This window comes from Pagrus pagrus, assembly GCF_965226575.1.
Source record: "Pagrus pagrus genome assembly, chromosome: 7".
Lineage (NCBI taxonomy): Eukaryota > Metazoa > Chordata > Actinopteri > Spariformes > Sparidae > Pagrus > Pagrus pagrus.
Genome location: NC_140191.1, coordinates 25,175,296 through 25,202,149, shown reverse-complemented (window position 1 = coordinate 25,202,149; position 26,854 = coordinate 25,175,296). Strand labels below are relative to the sequence as shown.

At 41.9% G+C, this 26,854-nt stretch overlaps 1 protein-coding gene across 2 annotated transcripts in view; it reads right to left on the bottom strand.

Moving 5' to 3' along the window:
* Positions 1-2,757: 2,757 nt before the first annotated feature.
* Positions 2,758-26,854, bottom strand: part of LOC311259894 (nuclear factor of activated T-cells, cytoplasmic 1-like) — a 70,822-nt gene continuing 46,725 nt past the window's right edge. For both annotated transcript variants that reach the window (XM_084357281.1, XM_084357282.1), the window contains one exon: positions 2,758-4,617. In XM_084357281.1, coding sequence (XP_084213407.1) covers positions 4,562-4,617 — 56 coding nt within the window. In that variant the 3' untranslated portion in view covers positions 2,758-4,561. The remainder of the gene's footprint in view (positions 4,618-26,854) is intronic.

Sequence of the window (26,854 nt, the reverse complement as noted above, 5' to 3'; positions counted from 1 at the left end):
TCTTATCACGTGGGGGTCTGTGGTCTAATTTGTGTCAGCTTAGGGGTCCTGGACGTGAAATGTCTGAGAACAACTGGTGTTTGTGTTATTAGAAAAACTGTGTGTTTTTAGTGGTAGCAGTGCACTTTTCCTGGGGAATGTTATATTGGACGCCTCACCTATGATAGAGCGCTGACATTACTGTTTCATGCAAGATTTGATCGAAATGATAATGATTGCCTGGACCATCTACGTAGACGGATTGAGGAATGGATGCAGTCGAGTGACTAAAAAACTGGGCGACCCTATCCTAAAACCTAGTATCAAATAGAAATTTCTATAGCAGACAAAGAATAAATCATTTTGATTTGAGCTGGCCTTCAAAAGTCCAGTTCATAACTGCCCTGTAAAAACCCTTTCACACCTCAGGTTGTGTGGCTCAAGCTAACCAGCTAACCCTCTCCTGACCCAGTCTGTCACATTTAATTGACACATATGAGAGTGGAATATTTTTCTCATCTAACTCTTGGCAAGAAAGCCAATAAGCATTCAATAAATGCGCTAAAGAACATGTAAAATGTCCAAATTTTGGCCTGTACACCAGCAGACAAACCTGTTGAGCGTTCATTATTTAAGCATGCATAATTCAGTGTGTAGCTCTGACAACCGAAACATTGAATGCAGCAAAATAAATGAAATAAATAAATAATAGATCAGTTGTTTTAATCATCTAAAAATAGATGCATGTTACAACAGATGTCAATAGATTTATAGACAGACATAAACTCAATCTGTTTTCATGGATATTCCACTGCTTTAGTTAATCTACTTGACTGCTGCTTGGTGGAAACTATGGCCCGGAGTCATCTCTCCACTGTGTCAAAGGGTACGGCGCTGTCAGAGGAAGACTAAGGTAAGGAGAACAGGGTGCCAGGAAAAAGGGGCGTGACTGCATCTGTAAATAGTGGAGCTATTTTGGGCTTGCCACGGTCGTACAGGGGAGCACCGCCTAGGCCTGCCTTCTGTCACTATGGGGATGGGCGCTTCATAACTTTGCTGGATGGAAAAAGTCTGGAGGACTGGCAGGTGGTACACAGGAGCGTGGCACAGCTCCCATGGCGAGGAGCTGTTTCACCTATAACTAGCCACCACTAACAATACTCACCGGAAAACACACAGGCCCCTGCTTGTACTCAACAGCCTGTTGCATTTGATCCTGGTTAAGTACAGTGTGGGTTTGTTTATATTTGAGTTTGAAACATGAGTGAAAGACAAGACCAAATACCAAGTGCCATCTTTGCTGGCAAACACATAGGAAAACTGTTAGGTGTGAAACACCTATAACTATTGTGCAGCAGTTAGAATTATAATGAAGTCAAATTAAATACTGTAAGTAAATAAATCAAGGTAAAAATTAAAGCAAGCATGTGCACCAAAAAATGTGTGAAAAAACTCCCTTCTCTTGTCAATGTCAAACTGTCTCCTTTCCAGGTTTTATTAGGGATATAGGTACAGGTTGGAACAGTCTGAGGTTTACTCGGGTCAAACTATATAACAAGAAATTCATTCAGCCAAGTTACAGTGAAGGCATTAAAACTAAAGCACAGCCATATGGGCCATGCATGCAATAGGCAAAGAAATGAAAGTGAGAGAAAACTCAATCCATTATATATATATATCCAAAATGTAGCTGAATTTCTGAAAAAAATCCCAACTCTCTAGATGTTAAGTTTTACTATAAAAACTAACATGAAAAGGCTCTTAAATCCATTATAAAGTGATGCAAATGAAGCACGAATCTCATTGATCAAGCAGGAGAAATATTCGTTAGACAACACAAATCTTGCAGATGGCTGAAAAATAGTTTGAATACCATATTATTAATAAAAACTAAAGTGGTCAATAATTTACTTAAAGATCCAGTGCATAGGATTTAGGGGCAGAAGTGGAATATAACATTAGCAGGAATGGAATAATATTCATATTAAGAATAAAACCATTTTCATTAGTCTATAATCACCTGAAATTAAGAATCATATTGTTTTTGCAGGCTTTCCTCCACAGAAAAATGACTATATAGGTAAAAAAAAATAAAAGTACATACATAATGTAACTTGAGTTAGGGAACGTGAGTACGTTTTTAATAGAGGTTACAGAAATAATATAGTGATTTGAACCTACGCCATGATGTTTTCCTTTACCTAACCAAGCATTGTGATTGCTTATACCTCAAAGTAGTTTTCTTGCCTAAACCTGACCAAACTGCGACAAAGCGGAAGTCCGGTAGGTGTGTTGCTCTCATGCTGCAACGACCATGTTGTTCTGGCAACGCTGATATATGATCAGTTGTTTGGGTATAAGGATGTGTTTTGTTGCTTTAGAATGAGTCTTTTATATCTACAGATGGTGCAGTTCCTCTTCCAGGAAGTCCACCATGTTTCTACAGTAGCCCAGAACAGACAAACCAAACACTGACCAAAGAGAGGGCCTTTAGTGTTTTTCACGTTTATAGCAGCCACTGGAAGGTGGGCACCTAAGGAAGGTGTGATGAGGGGTGTTCAGTTGGTCACAATCTGCAACCACAGTACTCCATGCCACTAAATCATACACACTAGACCTTAAAAAGTGTTTGATGTCAAAATCTGAACTGTTAAAATTAATTGAAAAATCAAGAACATGAATTTTACTTGAAAAAAATAATATGAATAAAAATCACTCAACTTAAATATTACAGAAAAATACAAGAGATCTCCGATGATATATGGTCACCATTATGCAATTTATTAATTCATTGTTGAGAACACATTAAATGCATTTAAAACACATTTTCATTTTTCATAAATATTTCATATTAAAGAGAAATATGTTTCACCTTTGTGCCTACACAGAAAAGCATTATAGAGTTGCAACCATCATATAGCCAAGAAAGAGAGTAAGGCACAAAATAGAAACCTTATTCATATACACTTTAGTCATGCTATTATACTATATGTCCAAAAATGTATTAAGAAGCTATATTGTAAGCTACGGTCAGCTAAATGATCCCCAACATTATTACGATGTGCATGCTCCGAAAGACAGATAACATGGGAAAGACTGCAGCTGTGTGCAAGAAGAGTCGGTGTGGGTAAGTTTATGACACGACAGAGGAAGTCAATCTACAATATTTGGTCTGGAAGCAAGAAAATCTGCTCTGTTTCTACGGTAAAGTGCATAATGTTTCTTTTGAACGGGGAGCGGCTCTACGCTAAAAGTCTCCGACAGAAAAAAAGGAAACTTGGACAATAATTTCACCAAAGATAAAATCCTTTGGTTTACTCAGATCAATTATTGCCAACAGTAAGTAACAGTCCTGCCAACTCCTCAGTGGAATCACCCAAATGACGAGTACAACTGAGCCTGTGGCATACTTAGATTATCCCTGTGCCTATTTACAAGCAAACCTGCAGTGCAAGAAGTAACAGACAAATATATCGTTGTCCACGAGTATTTCTCATTTAAATTCAGCAGGTAAGCATACCATTGTTCAACTACATCTTATAGCTGGGGGAGAAGAAATCTCTGATACCTGCCTTTATAAGCCCCCGCAACCAGGAACTGTTGTCATAGGATATGTTCTATATATTTCTCTGATTGTCTGTGCATCACTATGCCATGGGTTGGTTTGGAAGGACTGGAAGACCGGGGCAGGATGATAAAAAATAGGCACTAAGGTGAAAAAGCATAATGCAGGGTAGTAGAAATGTTACAAATCATATCGGGGGGAGACGAATGGAAAAGAAAGCTAAATAGCAAACTGCATGATATAAGCATAAGGCATACATACGTATAAGTACATTTTCAAATACATGTTTATACAAAAGAATATCATACAATAACATTCAGTATAAATGAACAATGAGATAATAATGAGGAAGCAGGAAGAAAATACAATTCTAATCTATTCACATATTCCCTACATATTTTCCAGCCTTTTATTCTGTTTCCCTGTAAACAAATCGTTGAAATGATACAAAAAGCTCATATAAAAACTTCCACTTTGGGTCGCAACCAACAGTTTGCACTCGTGTGACTGCTGCTGCTGCTGTTTGCTGTCAGTATCACTGCTGTAAGGCACCGATTCGGTTGTTTGCGGACTGACTGCACGAACAAATGAACCAAAGTGATGAAGCGCGACACTTACTGTCCCATTAGCTTGTCCATGCATTAACATACAGATCACACTCGAAAATGAAGATTGTCAACGATAGATCAGTCTCATTGAGCTGTTTGGTCCACTAAAGAACATCTGCTGTGAATTTAAGGCAAGTGTAGTCGTGTACTTTGCCCCTGATATCACTTCCCTTTTTTGTAAATAGAACATTCATCTGTTTATTCAAATGGAGCTCGCCAGTGATTGTCAATGTGAGTCTGCAGCCAGTCTTTGAGTGACGAGGAGCTGATGGTCAGGCGGGAGATCCTGGTCAAAACTTTATTCTTCATCGTCTGGATCTCTCGGTCGCTTTAATTTGTCCTCTTTTTTTGTTGTCGATGCTGCTGCTGTTTGAGTGTGTGTGTGCCGCTGCAGAAGGCTTCTGGACGTCTATGCGTGAGTGTGCACGGAAATGCTGGAGAGGTCGTTCCTGATGATCTCGTTAACTGTAGAAAGACAAGAGAGAGAAGTTGCAGGTCATTATTAACTAACCACATTTCAAATTCAGACAAGCTTTACTGGCATGAATGTTCGAGTTACATTATCGCTAACATTTTACACAAGAAAACTAAATAGATGATTATAAGATAAGACACTTCTCTCCACTTAGATAAAGCAGTGTCTGACGGTCTGGGAGATGGATAAACTCAGGATATGTGTGATTTATTCTTTCAAAGACAACCTCTCTCTGATCTGGATATTTCTCGCAGTATAAGAAGAAGTGAGATTCGGTCACATTGAATAACAATTCAGATGATTATAACACTCTTATACTTAACGAATAGAGTCGGCCTACAAGTTACAGAGGCAAAGTTTGAGATGGGAGGGTTGTCACTTTAAATCCCTGCCAAGGTCCCCACAACTCCAGGGCCTCAGAGAGGTTTGGACCTCACTGTCTCTGAATGATGTGCTAATTTAAAGGGACACACCACATACTCTACACACTGAGATCAGTTTACCTGTCAAGTAATAAAACAGTGTTATGTTATGATGTCTTATGTAACTGTGATGGGGGTTTTCTAAAGCTATCTAAAGTGGAGTGACTTGGACAGGGCTGAAATATGAGTGGATGTTTTACATCACATTTATTTCAGTGAATTAAAATATTTATGCTACACATTCAATTCATTATCATACTTGAATACTTAACTTGGCCAACAATATAATTTATGAGACTTGATTTGGCTTGACTTGACACAACCTGTGACTTGACAAGATGACCTGGGACTTGCTTGAGCCTTGGACCACACTTGAGTCACATGTCTGCTTATGACTTCATCATATAAAGCCTGTGTTGCAAAATTGGTGGAGTTTGAAGAAATGGGTGTTTGTCAGACAGGGTGAGTCTAATGATGCCATCAAGTTGCATTATGGGAGGTGTAGGATTGAGGGTTTTGGGGCAAGAATCTATGTTTCTCTTCATAGAAGTACAAAACTAAATCACCGGAGTCTCTTTGTTTGGCATTTCTTTTCGAATGTTCATCAACAGCCCAAATAAACAAAGGGCCTTCTGGTGGATCCTGCTTTATTTCCTAATCTTGACAGGGCCTTACTGAGTCTATGCCTGGTTTAAATGTCTTTATCCTCTCAGCGTTGTGCTTGTATGCTTCATAATCCTAAATGAATGTCAAATCAATTAATATAAATACAGTGGAAGGAAGTATAGAAAAACTGTACACTTTGCACAGTGAGATCAGGGTGGAGGGATTAATAAAGGCCCAGCAGCTCATCTTTGCCCCGGGCCCCAGGAGCACCCATGAGCCCTTGGAATGCAGGGGAAAGACAAGTGATCATAAGTATCTAAAGCCTCTGTTTGCCCCAGGATACACAGTATGTGAGTATATGTGTGTTGGATTTCAAATTTTGCCTCCGTTTAAGGGCATCACATGGAATTTTGTTTTCTTGAACCACTTTAAACTTTGACTGAAGATGATGTAACCCTCAATGGAGTCACATGAGGCGATACTACGCTGAATTCTTGTGGTCAAGTTGAAAAACACTGGATATCAGTCACCGCAATCCAAACATATCACTGTCGCTGCCAGCCTCTAAAGTTCATATCGGCCCGGTACACACATCTCTGTTTTCAACTCATCGTCTTGTCTTTCCTGCTCCAGTTCCTGTGCCCGCGCCTTTCCCACAGTCGGGCAGACACGCATCACTCCCCTGCCTTTATCTGCTCTGTGTTCTTTGGCAAAACAGAGGGAAGTGACTGCGTAGATGGCGAGGACCTCGAGCCCCGTGGCTCGACGCAAACAAGAAGCTCCCTCAGTTTGCAGAGCGCTCTGTGATAAAGTGGGCTGATGTAGACACACGCAGAGAGAAAGCAAAAGTCTGATGCAACCACCGTTCGCACTAAGGAGCCGAGACAGGAAGTCCACCCACTCTGAGGCCCGAAGTAGGCCTGCAAGTTTGTTATCACTAGATACTGGTTGGTGAATTGTGCATCTGCACCGATCGAGACGAAAGCATCAGCAGGAGAAAACAAGATGAAGTCGGTGCTGATGGTGCCAAAGAAATGTGAAAAAAATGCATGTTTTTTCTGCCTTTGCTTGTACAATAAAGGTACTGATGTCAGCTGAACAGACCTATGGGAAATGAAGTGTGAAACACCACTGCAATAAATACACTTATTAAGAAGGATGGAGGCAAAAAGTATATCATAACAGATATTTTGCTGGACAGATTGCGCTTGTTAAAAAAAAGCGGGCCACACAGCAACCTATTCACACACACACACACACACACACACACACACACACACACACACACACACACACACACACACACACACACACACACACAGACAGGTTGGTTGGGACTCACCTCCTTAAACAGGAGGAACTCCCATTGGAAAAACCCACCCTGTGCCAACACTGCCGCCTGTTTTCAACTCTGTTCCACTCCGGGCTAAACAGGCATTTACATGCCGAGGTTATTTTTAGCTCTGCCATCGCAGGACATAAAGGAAGTGCAGGCACATGTAACAATTAAATGATCAAACTTTAATGTCACTGCTTGTCTCCGTTAGCCGACGCGAGGCAAACCGCTCCAGGTAATTCTGGAGAAGGAAAAGGGAAAACCCAAGAGTTCGTCGGCAAAAAGCCACAAATGTACCCTTTATTTTTCTCAGAGGAAAGCACTGGCTTCCTTTCTTCTTTTCAGTCACCGTAAAAAAAATAGTGACGTCTCCTCCGCCCACATATTAACTGCAGTGTTATTTTTCTGCCTTCTATCAACTGATATTTTCCATTGGCATGCCCGGCGATGTTCCGTTCTGAAGAAATGAGTGATAAAGAGAGAATGAAAGGTAAAGCCCTGGTCCCTGCACTTTCATCTATGTACTCTGTCGGCACTGTGAGAATCTCAGAAACAGGATGTGGCCAACTGTTAGACCACAACACAACACCAAGCTGCTATTTATAGCTGTTTAATAGGTATTTGGTTGCAACAACTTCTGAGAAATGAAGAAATTGTAAAGAACAGCTCCTGAAACCTGAATGACACACGCACAGGTAGTGACTGTGAATGAACACATGTGCACACACGTTTTAAACCCTTCAAATATCCTCATTTTTACGATTTAATTTCATTAAATCAAAAGTTTGTAGGATTTTCTTCAGATCGACATCTGATCTTGATCTGCCCTGTTCTGTCTTTTTTCCTTTTTAAGTCAAACTCTCTCTCATGACAGCTCATCATTTTTGAGTCTCACCTTCCATGAAGTGACGAGATAACCACAAATATTCTGACTAAGAGCAGGCAGTCAGACATGCCGGGGAACATTTTGTTCAGAGTGGAATTTGGCTCCAATAATTCAAAACCTTGCATAATATGGACGGGCAGGGGCATAGTGCGAGACCTCTATAAATTAGGCCTTGTAAATCTCATCGTAGTGTGCCAGAGGGTTGTTTTCCACTTTCATGATCTATATATGCGTTTGTAAAAATATCGGTATGTTCTGCTACGTAATAAAGACGTAAAGTTTGATGTTTATTGTCAGGTACGTACGTAAATGAACTCTCTGTGGCCTGGCATCCCTCTCAACAGCACTGGAAACTTGTTTTGTTTTTTCTTTTTTCAGTTGCCCAGGTTAATAATGGAAAGCTGTAACTGGGAGGATACCCTCTCATGAATAAACAAAAACAGCGGAAAACTGCACAGCAAATATTCCCCTGTTGAAAAAAAAAAAAAAAAAAAGCACGTGCTCTGCTAGTCTTGGTTAAACAGAGCGACATCCTTTATTAGCCGAAGCGCCGGTGCAATCAGCAGACCGCAGCCCGGACCTGTCAGGACTTATACTTAGGGCTGGGCGGCTGGGAGATCTATTTCAGGGCAGGTGTGAGAGTGACATAAAAATACGACTGTTCAATGGACAATTCAGCTCCTTTGTGAAAGCCTACCAGTGTTTCTTGGCCGGTGGCTTGTAGCTAAACTCCCCTCTCCATCGGGCGTGGCTGCTGGCTGAATGAATGTTGACCTTGCTATAATAATTTGTCTGTATCAATTGGGATTGAAAATGAGTTGCTTCTACCTGTGGAGTGCCTCCTCACAGTGCAGGTCAACTTTTATAAACTACATCATTTCAATTATCAAGCCATCAATGTAACACACACAGGTGAGCAACAATTTGCTCATGTGTGACAGGTTGTCTGAAGCCAACCATAACAGAAGGCCCGGCGGGATTTCAGACCAAAAATAGCCCAGGTTTAAAAAAACATGAGGGGCATGTTGCTACAGGTACTGCTGAGAATATACAACCCACGCTAGGAAGTCTAGTTTGAGTAACATATCCATGATAATGACGGCTTAACAGAAGACAAAATACTGAACAGCAGTTTATAATATGACTGTGTGAGCCCGGGTTTTACAAGTGGAAAATAAAGCCAGCTGGGGCCTCGTTTATAAAACTGACTTATGTTTCAGTTTTGATTTTAAGGATGACTTAAGCAAAAAAACAGGTCTAAATAAAAACGTATTTGATGTCGAAGTTATGTTATTAAGTGATTTTACTGCTGGTTATGTCGTGGTACTGCAGTATGGCACATATACATACGTGTCCAAGCCTGTGGTGAACTGTATGAGCTTATTGAACAATGTGATAGGAGTTATCAATGAAAGGTGTGAGGAAGTAGCTAACCTACAGTCTTTATTAATGCTGCGGTTATGTATGGCTATTTTTTTTCTTCCTCTTGTAGTTTAAAACATAAGTCATTATCTGCGACTAATGACGTCAAGCTCCGGAAAACTTCACCTGACTTTCCATCTGCATGAGGGCGAGTAGATAATGTCTGAATTTTAAATTTTCTGGTTAACATTTCCTTTGAGGTCAGATCATTTCTTTTAAAATACCAGACACAGCTCTGTCTTTTTTTCTCCACCTTGTTCACAGCAGCAGTGATTATGTGTTACCCGGCTTCAGTTTCCTCCACCATCGCCATCTTTAATGAATCGACCATGATCGTAAGACCACGTTTAAACCTAAGAACAATTTTAGAAATTAGGTCTCAGGTGTGTAACACTTTATACACAGGGCTGACACATCTCCAGAAGTGTTTTCACTTCATATTTCTGGAATTGTGCTCATTGTGCCATTTCACATTTTGAGGGAGAGGGCTTGTTTTGCCCCTCGCCACTCAGTATTGATTTGACTCAGTGTTTGTCACGTCAATCAAAGAAACATGACAGTTTAAGGGTTGTTGCTTCTTTGTAAGTTGACTTAAAACACCTGTGTCGCAGTTTTTAGTTTTTTGTTTTAACTCGGTCTGACACTGGAAGGTGATGCACGTTTTTCCATAGCAGAAACAGGTTCTTTTGAATGAACTTATGGTGCTGCAGTTTGGCCTCCTTTTTATTCAGTAATCCAAGCCTTGGTATTATAACTTCATTTGGCTTCTCTGAGAGTTCAGCGTGAACCTGACCCGCACTGGGGATTTAGTTAGCATTGTTAGAGGAGAGCGCTGTGGAGAGGGGTTCGATAAAAGCCGGGCTTCCTCGGAGAGCAGAGGATGCCCTCTGGTTTGGTAAGACGCAGAGCCTCCAGGAGGTTCCTGCTGTCGTAACATGATCACCCTCAGCCAAATCAGTCCTGACTGGCAATGACCTGGCAGAGAGTGACTTCACCTTCCTCAGCTGACGAACCAAAACAAAACCTCTGAACTGACGGAGGCTCCCTGACAGGGACTTCTGTTCTCACTTGGAGACTCTGGAGGGCACCTTCCTGAGCTTTCCTCACTTTCACTGCATGAATAAACCTCAGCCGTGTCAGGGTCAAGGACCTTCACACTGTAGCAAAGAGAGGGTGTTTCCTATGCTTGCTTGTACCTCCTGTAGTAGCACACCAGGTTAGTGAGAAAGAGGAGGTAGCTTCCTTCTATTGTGGCACTCAGCAGCATTTGAGGAAGTAAGTGTGAGTCATACGAGCTCTTTCGTACAAACACAGATAAACAGCAGCATCGGATCTGCGCAGGAGGAGACTGGCTGCAGGACACACTCAGAGCTGAACCTCATCTGAACTGCTTTCATGTGAAATTGATTTGGTGGGGAAGCCAAACTAAAGCTCAAACTTGCTGGAGAGAGACAATTGAATTTCCTGGTACATATTACTTTTGTTTCCCTGCTATATCAAATCTTCTCTCGGCCTCAGCAGAAACACTTAATGGACAATTTGCAGCCGCCCACGCACGGCTCAAACGGCTGGACGGACGGAGGGGCTCGGGCGACGTCACTTATCTTTCGCCGATAACTAGCAGCGTCCAAAACAGGGAGAGGTCAAAGGTCGGAACACACGCATAAATGACAGACAGAGAGGAATTAAGACGGAGGGCGTGAAAGAGGATGAGCGAGACACAATCATTATTCCCACAGATAAACACAAATGGAAAGAGACAAAGTGTTCCACTAATGCTTCATCATGATAAAGTGCTTCATAAATTCATCGGAGCCTCGCAGGTAGACAGCCTCTAATCCATCGCCGGGATCCCTTTGGGCCTAATGATGTGATGATATGTACAGACAGCATATTTCATCCCCACAGCTAGTCTGATGTGTGAAGCCCCGGGCTTTCCCATGTGGAACCACTCAGTCTCCACAACTGACAGACGAGATAGAGAGAAGAGAAAAAAATAAAAGAAAGAGGAGGGAGATGGTGCTGCAGAACGAGGGTTTGTCTTAAAACAAAACTGAGTTTAACCCCAAGAGCTGAGGTTTTACAAACCGCCCCGCAGTGCTGCAGGCCAATCCCCTACTTACCCTGCTGCAGTGAACAATGGTGCTGTGAAAAATGTGTGATTTGGGCTTACAGAGTGAAGGGAATCATTTCTTCTGGGGACAGAGTGGACATGCCGCTCAAATCTGTTCCTACCGTCCAGCCGAGAGAAGAGCTGACCTGATAAAACTGTTGACACACTCATCTCAGACACCTTCAATTATTACTGAGCGCTCAAAGCAACAAGCTTAATGAGCAGCAGCGTGGAGCTAGGAGATCTAGGCAGACTGTCTTTGCCCCGGGTGTTGCCTCTCAGGCAACACACAGGCTTAACCACCTTAATGCTGGAGGTCGGCTGCATACAAATGTCCGGACTCTTGCAGACTCGGGGTAAGCGGGAAGTCTGCGAATGCCGACGGCTGTCTGAACCCACAATTCATCCAGTCCACAAGGGCCATCAGGCAGACTTTCTGCAGAATTCACCACTGACTTCACTGAATGTATTACCCACAATTCATTGCAATATTGACTTAAAAGTGTAGTTTTTCCAGTTTCCAACAGAAAACAACTTTATTCAAGCATTACTTGAATCATGTAGGCCAGAAAAAAAATGCTGTCTCATTTTGTCTTCAACTTTGTTGTTACTTCTGTAACCAAGCCTATAACTAGAAATACTGTGTGTTACTGTGTTTAATGAACCAGAGGCATGATTTTAAACTTGATTCAACAGTAAAGTACACAGGGAACCAGAGCAGATGTGCTAAATGAAGAGTGATGCAGTCATTATTTTGGAGAGCTGAAGAGAAAATAAGAAATAAAGTGTCGAGTGTAAACAGCAGGAGCTCTGACGTCACTGAAGAGATTTCCAATCAATACGTCTGCTGCTGTTTTTAGACGAGGGCTCCTGGCTCAGTCGGATCACAGAGCCGGAGCTGCCTTGAGAAATCACGATGACATATTGTCTCTGTGCCTCATGCGGAGAGACAAAGTGGGGCTGCGAGTCTCTGATGTGCCTCATTGTTCAGAGGACATGCTTTATGGCTCTCTGTAGTCCGCTGAATCTGACATGTTGCCAAAGCAAATGACCCGACCCAGGAGAGTTTAGGTGCCTGCCTGGTCCAGATTAAAATCACCTGAATATTAACCAGAGATGATGAGATCCAGGCTCGAGAACAATTAAACAGCAGTGTCCCAAATTAGAAAATCTAAAGACAACAACTTTTACTAAAAGCCCCGCCACTGATGTGCTTGTTTTGGCCGCAGTGGTGCATAACCTTCGTCTTTGATCTCTCATGGTGTGCTGTGCCTCTCCCTATCTCCCCTCACTCTGTCTCTCTTTGTGAGCCTGCCACTTCCCTCTCCTCCTCCTCCTCTCATTTCCTCCCGGGCCCAGGAGGCCGCGGGTGTGCTCACTCGAGGTCGGTCTCCTGGGAGGATGAGGGGGAGGTGTTTACACGGTTGGAGCTGCTCTCCTGTGCCCTCATCACTGACTTCTGTGAAATCATCGCGCAGTCGGTTCAGACCTCATTGCAAACGATAACAAACTGAAGAATTAAAGAGAAAATGACTTTTTTTTTCTTGAACTGGATACAAAAATCTATTTTTGAGTGCAGTAATGGATGATCATGTTCCAAAATAAAAGGTGCTTTTCACAGCTGGACAGAAGAAAAATAAATGTTGCTTGCGCTCACAAAACTTAACAAACAAAATAATTTAAATTTTCAGAAATTCACAAAATTCATATGAATTGATATAAGCTGACATGTTGATACTATCATCTATCAAACAGTTGCTTCCAAATACATTAACCTCTTGAAATTAAGTAATGTTTAATAATATGTAAGACAGGTTAATGCCTTACTCTGGACATGACTGATGAGTGAATCCATATTTTTTCTCCTTTACCCCAAAAGGTGTTTTTTCCTACCTTTCCAGTATTTTACAAGAAAGGCCAGAAACAATAAACCTGTAATTTGGTTTGAGAGACTGATTTGTTTTTCTCCTCTTATCCTTACACCAAAGACTTATGTCAGGACTCATGGGTCCAGACCCCCAGGTTGGCACCCACTGATCTAGTACACTAGCTGCCAAATAACTACCTAAGTGCAGTACTTAAAGGTCCTTAAAGGATGCTGAATATAGAAAGATCTATTGGCAAAAGAAGAAGTAGAAGAAAAAGAAAGACATACTTCATTAATCATTTTTTAGAGAGGGTTAGGGAAATTAAATTTTTGTTGTTATCTTTTATACACACACAGGCCCGATATACATACACATGCATCAATGAGATGAGAGCCCTGAGCAGTTAGGGGTTTAGTGCCTTGCTCAAGGGCATCTTAGCAGTGCCAAGGAGGTGAACTGGCACCTCTCCAGCTACCGGTCCAAGCTCAATACTAACTGGTTTGTGCAGGTCTCAGTCAGCAAGCCAAGTCCCTATGGACCGAGCTACTGCCGCCCAAAACAACTGGTCACAAATGGAATATAATCATAATACGCAGGGTGAGATGAGGGGAGTTCAGTTGGTCACAATCTGCAATTTCACTACATGCCACTAAATCCTTCATATTGGACCTTTAAGTGAGATGCTTTTACTTTTTACCCCCCTACTTGAGTATTTCCATTTTCTGCTACGTGTACAACTACTCAATTACAATTTAAAGGCAAACATTGTACTTTTTACTCCATTACATGTATTTGACAACTTGAGTTACAAGTTACTTTGAAGACTAAGTTTATAAACCACGTTTACCAGCTTCACCATTAAGAGATGAGCACATTAATGCATCAATTAAAATAATGTTATGTACTTTATTTGAAATGTGCCAATTTGCATAATGAGAACTTTTACTTTTGTTACTTAAGGTGTCTTTTAAGGCAATTTTTTTTGTACTTTTACTTGAGTAAAAACTAAAATACAGGACTTTTTCAGAGTACTTCTACACTGTGGTTTTGCTACTGTTGTTACTTAAAGACAACATCTGGGTACGGTGAAGGTTTTCAACGGAAAAAGCAAAGGATGCCACAGTTCCACCCACACTGTTTGATTGACAGGCGAGGTTAACAAGCGCAGTGCAGATGCTCAAATGCTAAGCGGCAAAATGGTGCTCTCAGTTATTCTGATTACACACTTGAGCTTGATTGCGTTGACTTGTGAAGTGTTTGTTTAGCTGCAGCGGAACAACACCACAGCAGAACTCAACAAAGTGTTTATCAAAAGCAAACATAAAAGTACGAAGTTTGAGAGCTTCTGACAGAAAGTATGTACGGATGACTCAAGACTGCGAGAAATCAAAAGCTCAGTTTCACACAACTGGTGAAGCACAACCGCATAAAGCAAACACCCCAGCCTGAAAACACACCAAGCCTGAGTGAAACACACACATCTCTGTGATTGAGATATGAAAGGAGACAGATTCAAACTCTTTGCATGGCTCATTACCAATGGGTTTATGGTAAAATAACTCAGCCATCTGATAAACTCGTTGTGATTGATTCAGAATTAGAAACGTATGCTCCTGTGGAGGCTGACGCAGACGGCTCCAGATTTCACTGGTTCTGAAAATGGCACACAGTGAAAAAATATGAGCATATTGAAACAATCATACTTCAGTGGGTCGCAGCCGTCTGAGTGAGAATTTGGCAGTGCACCTGCATATAGTGCGATTTATGACTGCATTTGTATTGTGCCTCTTTAAATCACCTGTTGCCTGTCAGTTGTTATGTGGGATTTCAGGATTGTTTTTCTTTTATTTATACATAGAGAAGCTGTGTTCGCTGTGTCCAAAAACGCTTACCTCAGTGCAAGCTTTATTATTCACTATCCATCACAGATAGATGGCTCAGAGAGGCTGCTTCCTGTTTTTTAATGTGCATGTCTGCTTGGTGAGTGTGTATCTGCACATCGCGGCCTTTGCTGAACCCATCTGTTCTGCACTCTGCTAGCAAGAGTTTCGTTCTGTAAGGGTGCCAAAACTTTGGGCAAACATTTGGCCTCCAGGGGACACTAGCATGGCTTTTAGACTCTTCTTTTCTTATTATTCAGATGTAAGTAGAACTACAGCACACTACACAATCCAGTGCTCAAACTTGCACTTCTACTCTCTTTGGGGTTGTATTACAGCTTTGGAAAGCATGCTCTGATGAAAGTAACATTTCCGCCTATCCTGAAGGCTGCAAAGCCAGTGACCATTGTTCAAGAGGGCGTTTTAATATTTTTTAGCATGAAGTCACTGGATGTTTTGTAACGAGACTTTGGGACACTCAAGTGTTTTTTGGGGGGCCTAAACCTAACAAGACCATAAACAGTGTTGTAACAACAGAAAATTGAAAATGAAACCTAAAGAAACGTAAAGTTGCAACACGAAGAAAGCTTGCTCTGATAAGAGTTGCATTTCCACTGATCCTGCTGGATCAGTGCAGAAGCCAAGACTGCCACTGTTCAAGACAACGTTTTAACAGTTGTCAGATATTCTTTAACGAGATGTCAGGACATTTCCAGGCATATTTGTGGCGACAAAACCGGGAATTTTAAGCCAAAACGTGATCTTTTCCTAAACCTAACCAAGTGTTTCTTGTGCCTAAACCTAACCAGACCATAAGCACAGCATTGTCACAACATGAAACAGAAAACTGAACCAAAAGAAACATGAAGTTGCAACAAATAAACGCACATTGCCAACATTTATTCTGCGACTGGCTTGAGCTGGACAGACAGTTTCTGCAGGCTTCTAACCTAAAGTCAGAGAGGAGGCAATGAACAGTACGCTAAAGGTAACAAAATCTTAAATAGCTCCTGCTGCACACACAGACATGGCCTCTCTCTTTTCACCATCCCCGCTGAGTTTCAGTGATCTGACTCTGTACCGAGGCAGAGTGCGATCTGATTAACACTCTGTCTGCTGACCCCGAGAGGTGCCCTACAACTCTAAATCCTCGACGCCTGCAGGGATTCAAAGAGACCGAAGAGGAGGTCACCTCAGGGCACATCGTGGACTTGTTCACGTAGACCAGTCTGGAAGCAGGATAGAGGCCATCTTGGCAAATGCTCCACTCCACTATCTCCTTTCCAACACCCTCGACCTCGCTTTGATTTTCATAGACAGAAACTTTCATCCATCTGGAGGCTGTATAGTATAGTTTTCAAGTGTCAGAGTCAGACGAAGAGGGCTACTCCTCCAGGGACAGTAGGTGAGACCGAGACGTTTGCTGCCACCTGTAAATCATACTATAGCGCCACATTTTCACCTGCTTCTGTTCGTTACTGCTTCAAATCATACAGTCGCTGGGGCTTAGGAAACGAACCTGCTCCTTAAATGCCTTAACAGAAACAAGAGCCTGCTACTTCACTCTATGACGCAGTAAATCTAACTGATTTAATTAAAGTGTACGTGACATTTTCATTCACACTGTGTTTGGGAGCCGAGCTTTCCAACTCGAGCTCCCTGCAGATTTGACATGGCTGATTTACAACATGAGCAGAAAGACATGTCTCGTGTTCAATTACTAGAAGGTCTAACGGATTAGAGAAGTCTCACAGAAGAGTCAGCTTTCACTTTCAGGGCAGAAAAACAATGGGACGGTGCTTATAAGTTGTAATTAACTGCATTGAATGATTGTGTTTATGGTTAATAAATGATTCAAAAAGCATTTTACCTAACAGAAGGCCTTATTACATCTTAAAAGTTGATGTTATTAATGGCTTATAACATTTTTGTAAAACATTAGATTTATACAACAATAAATAGTTACAATAAATTAAGTCCTCATAAAGGCTACCTTATTGGAAAGTCATGCCAACCCTTAGATGGGAACAATTAACTTAAACCGCCTGTATTAAGCATTTATAATATATTAATATTTTATAATTGAATGTATAATACATAATTGAATGAATATATTCATACTTAATAAATTATTATAATGCACTATAATGACGCTACATATGCAAATAAGTACATTTTCATTTTTGTGCTCGTTAAAAATTCATTCCTTATAGAATGACGATAACACAGTATAGCTTAAATGTGTATACACAGTATATGCATATTCTATGCTTATTAGCATTAGCATTACACATTAGCATGTCCTTTCAATGTATTGTAAAGACATTTATTAACTATTCAAAAATGTGCAAATCATTTAACAAGGCAGATTCTAAATGTGTTTAGAGCTCACGAAGAAACGTTAAAAGGAAAAAATCATTAACTCAAGGTCTGCTAGCTACATAGCTTCTAGGGCTTTTAGCTGCATCTCATGGCTTTCATCAGTGGATATGATTTTTGCAATTGTCACAAGTGATGAAGAAAAGCACAGTAAATTTGTACTTCATGAATAAAAGAGGCATTTATATGCAAAAACTGATATTTCTGTTTTAATTCATTCTCCTTAATCATGTTTTTTGTGCACTCCAGGAGATATCGACCTAGTTTTGGCTTGTTTTAAAGACATATGCCATTTAAAAAATGTTGGTCTTGTTTTTCTTTAACTGTGACAATGAATCAAATTGGTGTTTGTTTATAAATGTTTCCAGTAGTGTTTATTTGTTTTTGGATATTAACTTTATATACATATCATTATATTGAGTATTACACTAATAAATAGGATACATAACTGCACTGATATTTCATATTCATAGAAAGCATTAGGACTGATGATAACAACTGTGTCAGTATATTGTCAGTTTTCTCTTATACAACTGTATTTAAGTGTGTTTTAAACTATTTCTTATGTTTATGTACTGTTTAGAAATGCTAATTAAAGGATGTAGCGGTGGGCTTTGGGGGGTAACATAAAGTGTAACCTCAAATTAATTTGAAAATCATTATACATAAACATTTAAAAGCTGCAATATAACCACACAGCACTTAGTTCAAATCACCATGGCCCCTTCTCGAGCTAAACACCTCAGAGCTGAGGTTTGTGTACCACTGCTGTAGCCTTTCATCGTTTAATCTCTCAATGCTTCACACTATAAAAAAGGCTTAGTGAGCGTGAAAGGATTTCCCTATTTGTTCGCATGTTGTTTTCAGAGAAACTGAGCTCAGCCGAGTACAATCAGGAGAGTCGGGGGACCCGTTGAGGTTTATAACCACCGTGGGTCACATGTCAACAGTAGGACACTTACAGTTCAGTGGTTATGATCATTCCCTCCCCTGAAGTAAACCCATTCACCCACTGCTTGGTAAGTCTCTGCACTGCGAGCGGTCACTGGTGGGAGAGGAAGAAAATGTGATCTTTAACTTCGGCAGTGTTTATCTTCCTTTGACTGTCAGTGTTTAGGTTTTAACAGTTGTAGCTGTGAAAGGCGCACGTACTGTGTGTGTGTGTGTGTGTGTGTGTGCGTGTGTGTGTGCGTGCGTGTGTGTGAAGAACAGGGGCAGTGGGAGAAGCTGCCAGGGAAAATCACCAAGATTGCATGCTACTTTCTTCCACCTCAGTTTTTCCCCTCTTTCTCTCAGTCTGTCTGTCTGTGTCAGTGTCTCCTTTATTTCTATGGCTGACCTGCTTCTTCTCATGCTCGCTGAATATTCCTGGATGTGAGGACACGAAGAGTATGTCCTGACCCTAACATCTCGAAAACTAAATTACATTTCATGACTTGGGGCTGTCCCTCCACTTTCGGCCCAGATATCACACTAAAAAAGAAAACACCGATTCCGTTCCGGGACAGAGATGTATTGAGGCTCGCATGATGATAATTATTTTAGACAAATTCATTTTTTTGCACTTTACCTTAAAAGGTGCTACATGTTAGACTTTTAGTTTAAAATATTCAAACATGAAATGTGCAATATGTAAGATTGTTGATAGTACAGCTGCTAGCTGCACGGCTCACTGGCTAACAGCAGCTAAAGTTAGCAGCAGTTAGTGGTTACTTTGGTGACACGCTGCCCCCTATTTGTTTGGAGTATGAATTCTTACACGTTGCACCTTTAAGCTGCCTTTAACACTTACACAGAGCACACTTGGTTAATTCTCTTGTGACAGATTCTACCAGGGCTCTCACTCTTTTTAAAGTTTACATCAGCACCTTTGTTTCACTCTCTTTTCTACTTTCCTTCCACATGCGCCCTCCTCGTCTCTCTCTGCAGCTCTCTCTTTATGACCATCCCTCCCACCCTCTTCTTTCTGAAGTATCTGCACATGGAATAGACGGCGAACCCTGCCAAGAGTTGCAAAACCCAACGGCTTTCCCCATCCCACCCGGCTGGATCAGGCCTCTCTGTTGACATCCGTCGCTACAGGATACTATTTCACTGAGCTAACAAATTTCAGATGGGGAGCTGTTATTAAGTGGTCTGGGATGGAGACCTGCTCCTGTTTACTGATGCCGCAGGTATTTACATCCCCTAAATACCAACCGAAAACACTGCGACTGCTAGGGGCAAGTATCAGACAGTGTGGTTATTTTGTTCAAATGGCGGATCTCGTCCTTGAACCACATTCAACTGTCCATGACTGCGTACGTGTCCTTCCCATCCCGACCCCTGACCTCCCAGAAGAGAGTCCCAAAGGAAAAACGTGTCTTTCTGCAAATCAATTGTGCTTGTTTGGTGTTTGGACTGATGTGCCTGGACTGTATGAGTTTTCCATGTGCTCATATTTTCAGTGCCAGCAGGAAATATCCGAGATTCAAGGCAAATTTATGGTTTCTGTGACTGTGCAGTGTGTGTGCTGTTCACAGATATATCAGTTGTCTCCACAGAGGAACAGTGTTTTATGCAGTGGTGGTGAAATGTTTGTGGGGATTAGAGTCTGCTCTTTTAATCACAAACAAACCAACATTTTGCCCTCCGAACATCTGATGCAGAAAACAGCGTAAATTCACTGTTAAAGCAGACCTCTCATGCCTTTTACTTTTTTCCTTCGGTGTTTTATAAATGTTCTGCGTGTAAGAGTGCTTAAAAATTGAAAAGGTCAAAGTTCGCACCAACAGAAGCTCCTCTCTCCCACAGAAAGCACTGCTCTGAGCATGATATGTCTCCTTTAAATTCAACGTGATCTCATGCGATGGCTTATAAATAGCACGCAACCTTTAAGAACACTTTACGTATCATTTCTCACATTTTAAGCCTTTCACACATTTAATGAGTTTCAGACGTGTGGGAGAGGACAAAGTCAGGTGACCGTCGCCATTCCTCATCATAGTCAGATGACCCTCGTAGTCATGGTAACAGTTATACGTAAATAAGCTGTTAAAATTGTGTAACGGACGCTGTTTGGTTAGGTTTAGGCAACAAAACCACTCGGTTAGGTTTTAAAAAAGATCAAGGTTATTTCATATGTTAAAGTAAGTCTCATCCAGCTTCCTCCACATGCATACTTTCCTGCTTTCTATATTACGTCACTTGACACTTTTTTCTGCCTGACGTTCACACCTAAAATCACACGCAAAAGCAAAAGATGTGTTGTGATAATACAGGAAATGACTCAAGGCATTGGTGTGTTATTTAAATGCCATTTGGTGAGACCAGGCTGTTAAATTTAATAAAAAAATGAGCCATAAAGTAAGCATGTTTAAATCACAGCTTAAACACAAGCTTCATGTCCCAGATAACGAGCTCGCGGCCTTGTGGGGGAAAGTGACTCTGCCAGATCATCCTGTCAGAGCAGTCAGCCACACTGACATTTGTCATATTATGATTCAGTAATGAGTGTGTCTGGCGAGAGGTGGTAGCTCCACGATCACAGATATACACAGGAAGGGTCCAGCCAAGCCACAGGCCCTGTCTGAGACCTGACCTGCTGTGATCCGTGTGGCTCGGTGGCTTTTCAACGCGTGTTTCCTAAACCTCAGAATGCGAGCCACATAAACCGAGCCTCTGAAGCGCTGTGTCAGGAGAAACTGTGAGAAATGCATGCCGTATGATAAACTGAGGGAATATAGCTTTAATGAATAGGCCCAAAGATGTACTTTTACCTTGTGTAATCCATTTAGCTATTTATGCTAGGTCATTTGCGTCCACTTTGATTTCATTTTTTTTCTTACACAGCTTGGAATATTGGACGAAAATAAGACACAGATCTTCACGGTAGCAAAATCTGCATCACAAAATAAACACTAAACCCATTCAAAATCAAAGTCTCCTATCTAAATGTGTTGGAGTATCAGATCCCAGACACAAAAGTAACCCAATTTGTTTAGATAATTTAGCTGCAGGTTTTCAGCAGACACATTCTTTCTCAGTGACTGTGGATATTATGACGGAGCGACTGAAACCAGACCAGATCCTCTGGCTCGCACACGCACACATGAAAGCCAGCGCGCTGCCGTAATGAATGGATTGAATTCTTACAGATTCATCTTGCTGCACTTATCAAAACTCATAATATTTCCAATGGTTTTTCAAAATCAAAGCTCTAATACTGTGACCCCATTGCCACTGTCATGTGTAACCACTTAGATCCAATTATTTGCTAAACTGCCAGCAATCTTGGGACAATAGTGTCTGCAATTGAGTGGGTTTCATAATATGTTACAAAAAAAATAAAAAATCTGATAGCAACCAGGAATCTAGAGGCTCTAATGTTCAGCCAATGGGACGGAGATAAAACAGATGTAAGAGAAAACCGAGGGCGCTAAAGTAATCCAGAGGAACTCTACTGCTGCGTAGACGCCGTGATCTTCTCTGGATTCCATTACTCCACTTCCATTTTAACGTCCACACTTTATATTAAATACTAACGTTGTGTTTAAGCAGACTGTTATCTGCTTTACAAGAGTGACTTCAAGTTTCCAACTGTGTGCTGCTACAGGGTTTAAAGATTTTTTTCACCAGTAAGTTTGGCTGCGCTCCTCTTTTCCGACGTTATACGACCGCAATTAACAAGTTTGTAAGATCAAGCAATACGTTTGTTCCTTTCAGTAAAATTTCACAAGCTAATTGATCAATTAATATTTTACCCAACCTCCACCACAACCAGCTGGACATACATGAGGGGTCCCCAAACGTTCTCACTTGGAGGGCCAAGACTGAAACTTCAAGGGTAACTCCACCAAGTTTACACATTATAGTGTGTTTAGAGGTCTTGGGGAGTAATACTGCATTTGTGAACAAAGTATTACAAAGACTTTTGTGGCTCCAGAGGAAGCTGCATGTAATCTCATAAACTGCCTCCAGTGATGGCTATGTTGCATTGTGGGTAATGTAGGCATCAGGTTTTGAAAAGAGGGCAGAATGTGTGGAATAAAAAAGGGGATATCTCTGGTGCTACTGTATCGATTTTGATCATTTGTTTTTACTGTCTAAAATGAGTCCAACAGGAGCGCAATGCGAGGCCAGTGGACTGCTTTTTAAAACCTGGTGCCTACGCTACCCACAATGCAACTTAGCCACTGCGTGACATCATTGGAGGCAATTTATTGAGTACATGCAGCTTCCTCTGGAGCCACTGAAGGCTTTATACTACTTTTTTCACATATGCAGTAGTACTCCCCAAGACCTCTAAACACACACTGGAATATGCAAAATTGGTGGAGTTACCCTTTAAAGGGTTGTTTTGTATTCTATTGAACAGTTAAGCTGCAAAATAGCACCAGAATCCTATAAATTCACTTAATTGACGAACTTCCTGTGCAAAGATTAATAAAACAATAATTAAACATTTGGGATCCCACATATTTAAAGTTAATTTTCACCTAACAAGAATAAAACACAATAAAGGTTATTATATTTTTAAGATGCCTTCGAATTTTTTTTCACTACAAACATTTGGCAGGCTAAATCAACCTTGTGCTGGGCCAGCTTTGGCCCCGAGGCCCCACTTTGGGCAGCCCTGACATAGATCTTTACATTTGCTACTGAGCTCCCCTCCGAGTACTTGGTGAGGTCTGTAATATCTGATAATGGGTAGTAAGAGTCCTAGCTGCTCAATTCGCACAGTAAAAGTAATGATTTTTCATCCTAATGAGAAGAAATTGAATCAAATCTATTGCTGATCCCTAAAGTGTAGTTGTTGATCCATAGCTGAGGCGGTCAATGACTCGTAAAGTCCAATCACAGAGTGCAGCCGCCTATTAATTTTTCCTATGACTATAAAACTTCTCCAGCAGGCCCAAACTTTTACTTATACCTCGACATGTCAAGAGCTGCCAGGAAAACAGGATTCCTAATGTGAGAACGCAGCAATGACAACAATCGTAAAAAAAATCCACATCCTCTTTGTAGTTATAAATAATAAAATAGCCATCACCCTCCTCCTTGCACCCGTCAATATCACTATGTCTAGAAGGAGACTATGTTCTTGGCATTGCACTTAACCACAAGACAGCCTTTCTTTCTGTGCACTATTAGCTGGAGCTTGACCTGCTCCCTAAAGGCCGCAGGGTCAGAGGTGGAGTGTTGTGAAAGCTCAGGCTGTCACAGGCTCTTACAGTGCCTCTACATCTCGCTGACTCTACTAACGAAAGGAGACACACAAATACATACTGTCCAAACATACAGGAGCTGCTTATGCCTTAGCGAGTCCCATTAGACACTTTAATGAACACCCTCCCCCCCTCGAAATCCTCTCTCTTCTGCCCCCCTCCAATCCCAGAGCCAGCCTTGCGGCACACTGCAATGTTAGCGACTCAGCATGTTTTCAGCGTGGTGCGGACGCGCTCTCAATCATCATTAGGGGTTTTGCGGAGTCCTGGGGTCTCGGCAACTTGCCAGGATGTGTAAAAGTTTCCATGAGGAAAGCCTTGAGCTGCCTTCAGACACATCAGCGGTGGACGGAGATCCTCAGGAAGGTTAGAATGCCGTTTTTGTTGCCCGGAGGAAGGGAAGGAGCAAAGGGGGGGTCGACAACAATTCTGTTTTCAGTTTGAGAAAACAAGCCGAGCAGTTTCAAATGCACAAACTTTGAATTAAGGAGGAAACAATCACAAGGAAAACTAGCCTGCAACACGAGGCAATCAGAGCACATATGTCAAATGTCAGAAATCGGCAGCGGCTGTGCTGCACTCTGTGTTTTTCTTATTTTGGAGAATAAGGGCCCTCTGTTTCCAAGAGAGGCAGCTGGTAGAAATCTGGCCCTCTGATTAGCTCTAGTTCCTTCGCTGTGTGCTGCATTCAGCTGCATTTCATGATATCACCCATCAGAGCAGCAGCTAATGAAACAGGACACACAGCAGCAGCCTCACAGGAACAAACAACTCGCCCACTCAAGAAATTGGCCTTTTCTGCATGTGACAATTACAATTACACATGTGCACTGGCTTTTTTCACATGTGAACTAAAATCTTAACATGTGGAAGGAAAACAATTTCACATGGAAATAACATACACTCATATGTGATCCGATGTTTTCCACATGTGTCCATGTGGAAACCAAACATTGCACATAAAATCAGATTGTGATTGGCTATTTTCAAATGCAAACTAAAACTTAAAGATGCATGATGTAAAATGAACTAAAATGATCAAAAGAATGTGAAGAAATGAAATGTTATGTATGATGTTTATGTTTTGTGTTGAATTGAGATATCTATTGAAGTTAGCATGCTAACCAGTTAGCCCTGGCCAGTCTCACTCCAAAGCTCACTTGCTAGCAGTGTAGCAAACTTAACCCTAACCAACACTCCCCCAGTGCCCTGAGCTAACAGTCCAAACCACTAGCTGCAATGCTAACTGGGGAAAATAGCTTATGGCAGCTACAGTTAGCAACAGATAAATAAAAAAAATAATCAAAAAAATGATGTCATATCGTGCTTGGCTTTTTTTCCCATACGATTGAAATGTGACACACTTTCACATGCAATTAGATTTTTCCATATGTACACGTAGATAACAATTTCCATGTGGAAACAAACCGGAAAATCACATGATATTTGCTTCTGTCCACGTCAACATGCGATTTCCATTTCCACAAAAGATAACATGAAATCGGAAACTTCCACAAAAGGAATTTAAATGATCACATGCGAGTCACGTATCATCATGTGCAATTTACTTTTATTCACTTGTGGATCAGAATTTTCCCATCACACCACTTTACACACTCTACACACACCCACAGAAATAGACCAATAAACACCAGGAATAGATAGGGGTCAAAGTGAAGGGTTTGCAATAAGTAATTTTGTCTACATTTTCCCACGTTATAAAAAACGCCAAGATCAAAAGTGTACATGTGTAGTTTTATGTATAGGGATGTGTGTGTCAGTGGTTGTTTGAGACAGGAGGGGGTACCATGTTACCAGAACTGCTCTTTCAGACGTGTGACAAACCATGCCGTCATTTTAACATTTCTTTTTTTAAACTTAATTAGCGAGGATTACAAGGCTACCGTAAGTGCTGCCAACCACGTTTTTATACATTCTATTGTTATACGCAGTGATCTCATTTGACTGGCCTTTTCTCACAGTCATGCACCTTGTAAAGCACAGATAGTGGGCTGTGAGTAAGTACGAAATGTCTGAAAACTTCGGTTTTATGTGAACCCCACCATGCGTTGTTTACGACCGTGAGTCAACAACGCAACAAGGCAGAGTTGTCCAGCGGCGCTGGGGGGCGGGGGGGGGATTGATCCTCCAAACCATGCTGATCTGCTGCTTTATTCCAGGTATGAGAAGTGAGAGTGCAGCAGGTGAGAGCCAACGTGCCACTGAGTGAAAATGGCTACTCCAACATAGATCTGACTGCCAATTGGATTCTTCCCACAAATCCTCACTGCAGACACCAGAATCGTCGGCTCGTGTCTCGCACTGTAGTTAGTAAGCTTCTATCACTACTGAGGGAAGAGTTTAGCAGATTGCAAAGGGGACTGTGTACGGCAGTCGGGGGGGTTTGCATCTCAGACTCCCTCCGTACTAACCGCGCTCCTCGCGGTACAGTAGCTCACCGTTGATAAGTTGAGTGATTTCTCAGGGGCTGCGTAAAATCTGGGCCTGGCCGGAGAGACACATTTCCTCTGGCTGATGAGAGCCGGAGGCCTCAGCGTTCGAGCGTGGGAGGCGCTCCACTCCTGGGGAAGATCAAGTGTGCTCCCGCGGACTCCAAATCACCGGCCTCCAATTGCTGGGGAGGAACGCTCCTCTACATGGCTGGCGTTAAATCACCGCTGCCGTGGTGAGGTCATCCGCTTGTCTTCCCTCTCTAATGGAGCGCTCGGCTCGCTAACACACAGTGGTAATCCGTGCGGACGGGGAGCGGGACGCCCCGTGAGCTGCCTTCCGATCTTATTTATTTTAGCTCAGGGCTCATTTGTGGGGTTTGGGAGAGGGCCGGGCCTGGGAGCAGTATGCTGTTACCACCGCACACTTACAGGGACTCCAGGAGCTCACCACAGATGCCTGCGCAGACGTTAGGTGATGCAAAAGGGCAGCGCATTGAGGCTTTCCGAGGGGCGCCCTCACTGCTCACTGTCCTTGGTCAATCAATACACATTCCTGCGCGTCTCTAATGCAACTGTAATCACTGGCTGAAAACGTTCGGCCACTGGGTTGGAGGAAGATTGAGCCGTAAAGTGACAGTGGATGGAGTTGTGGGGAA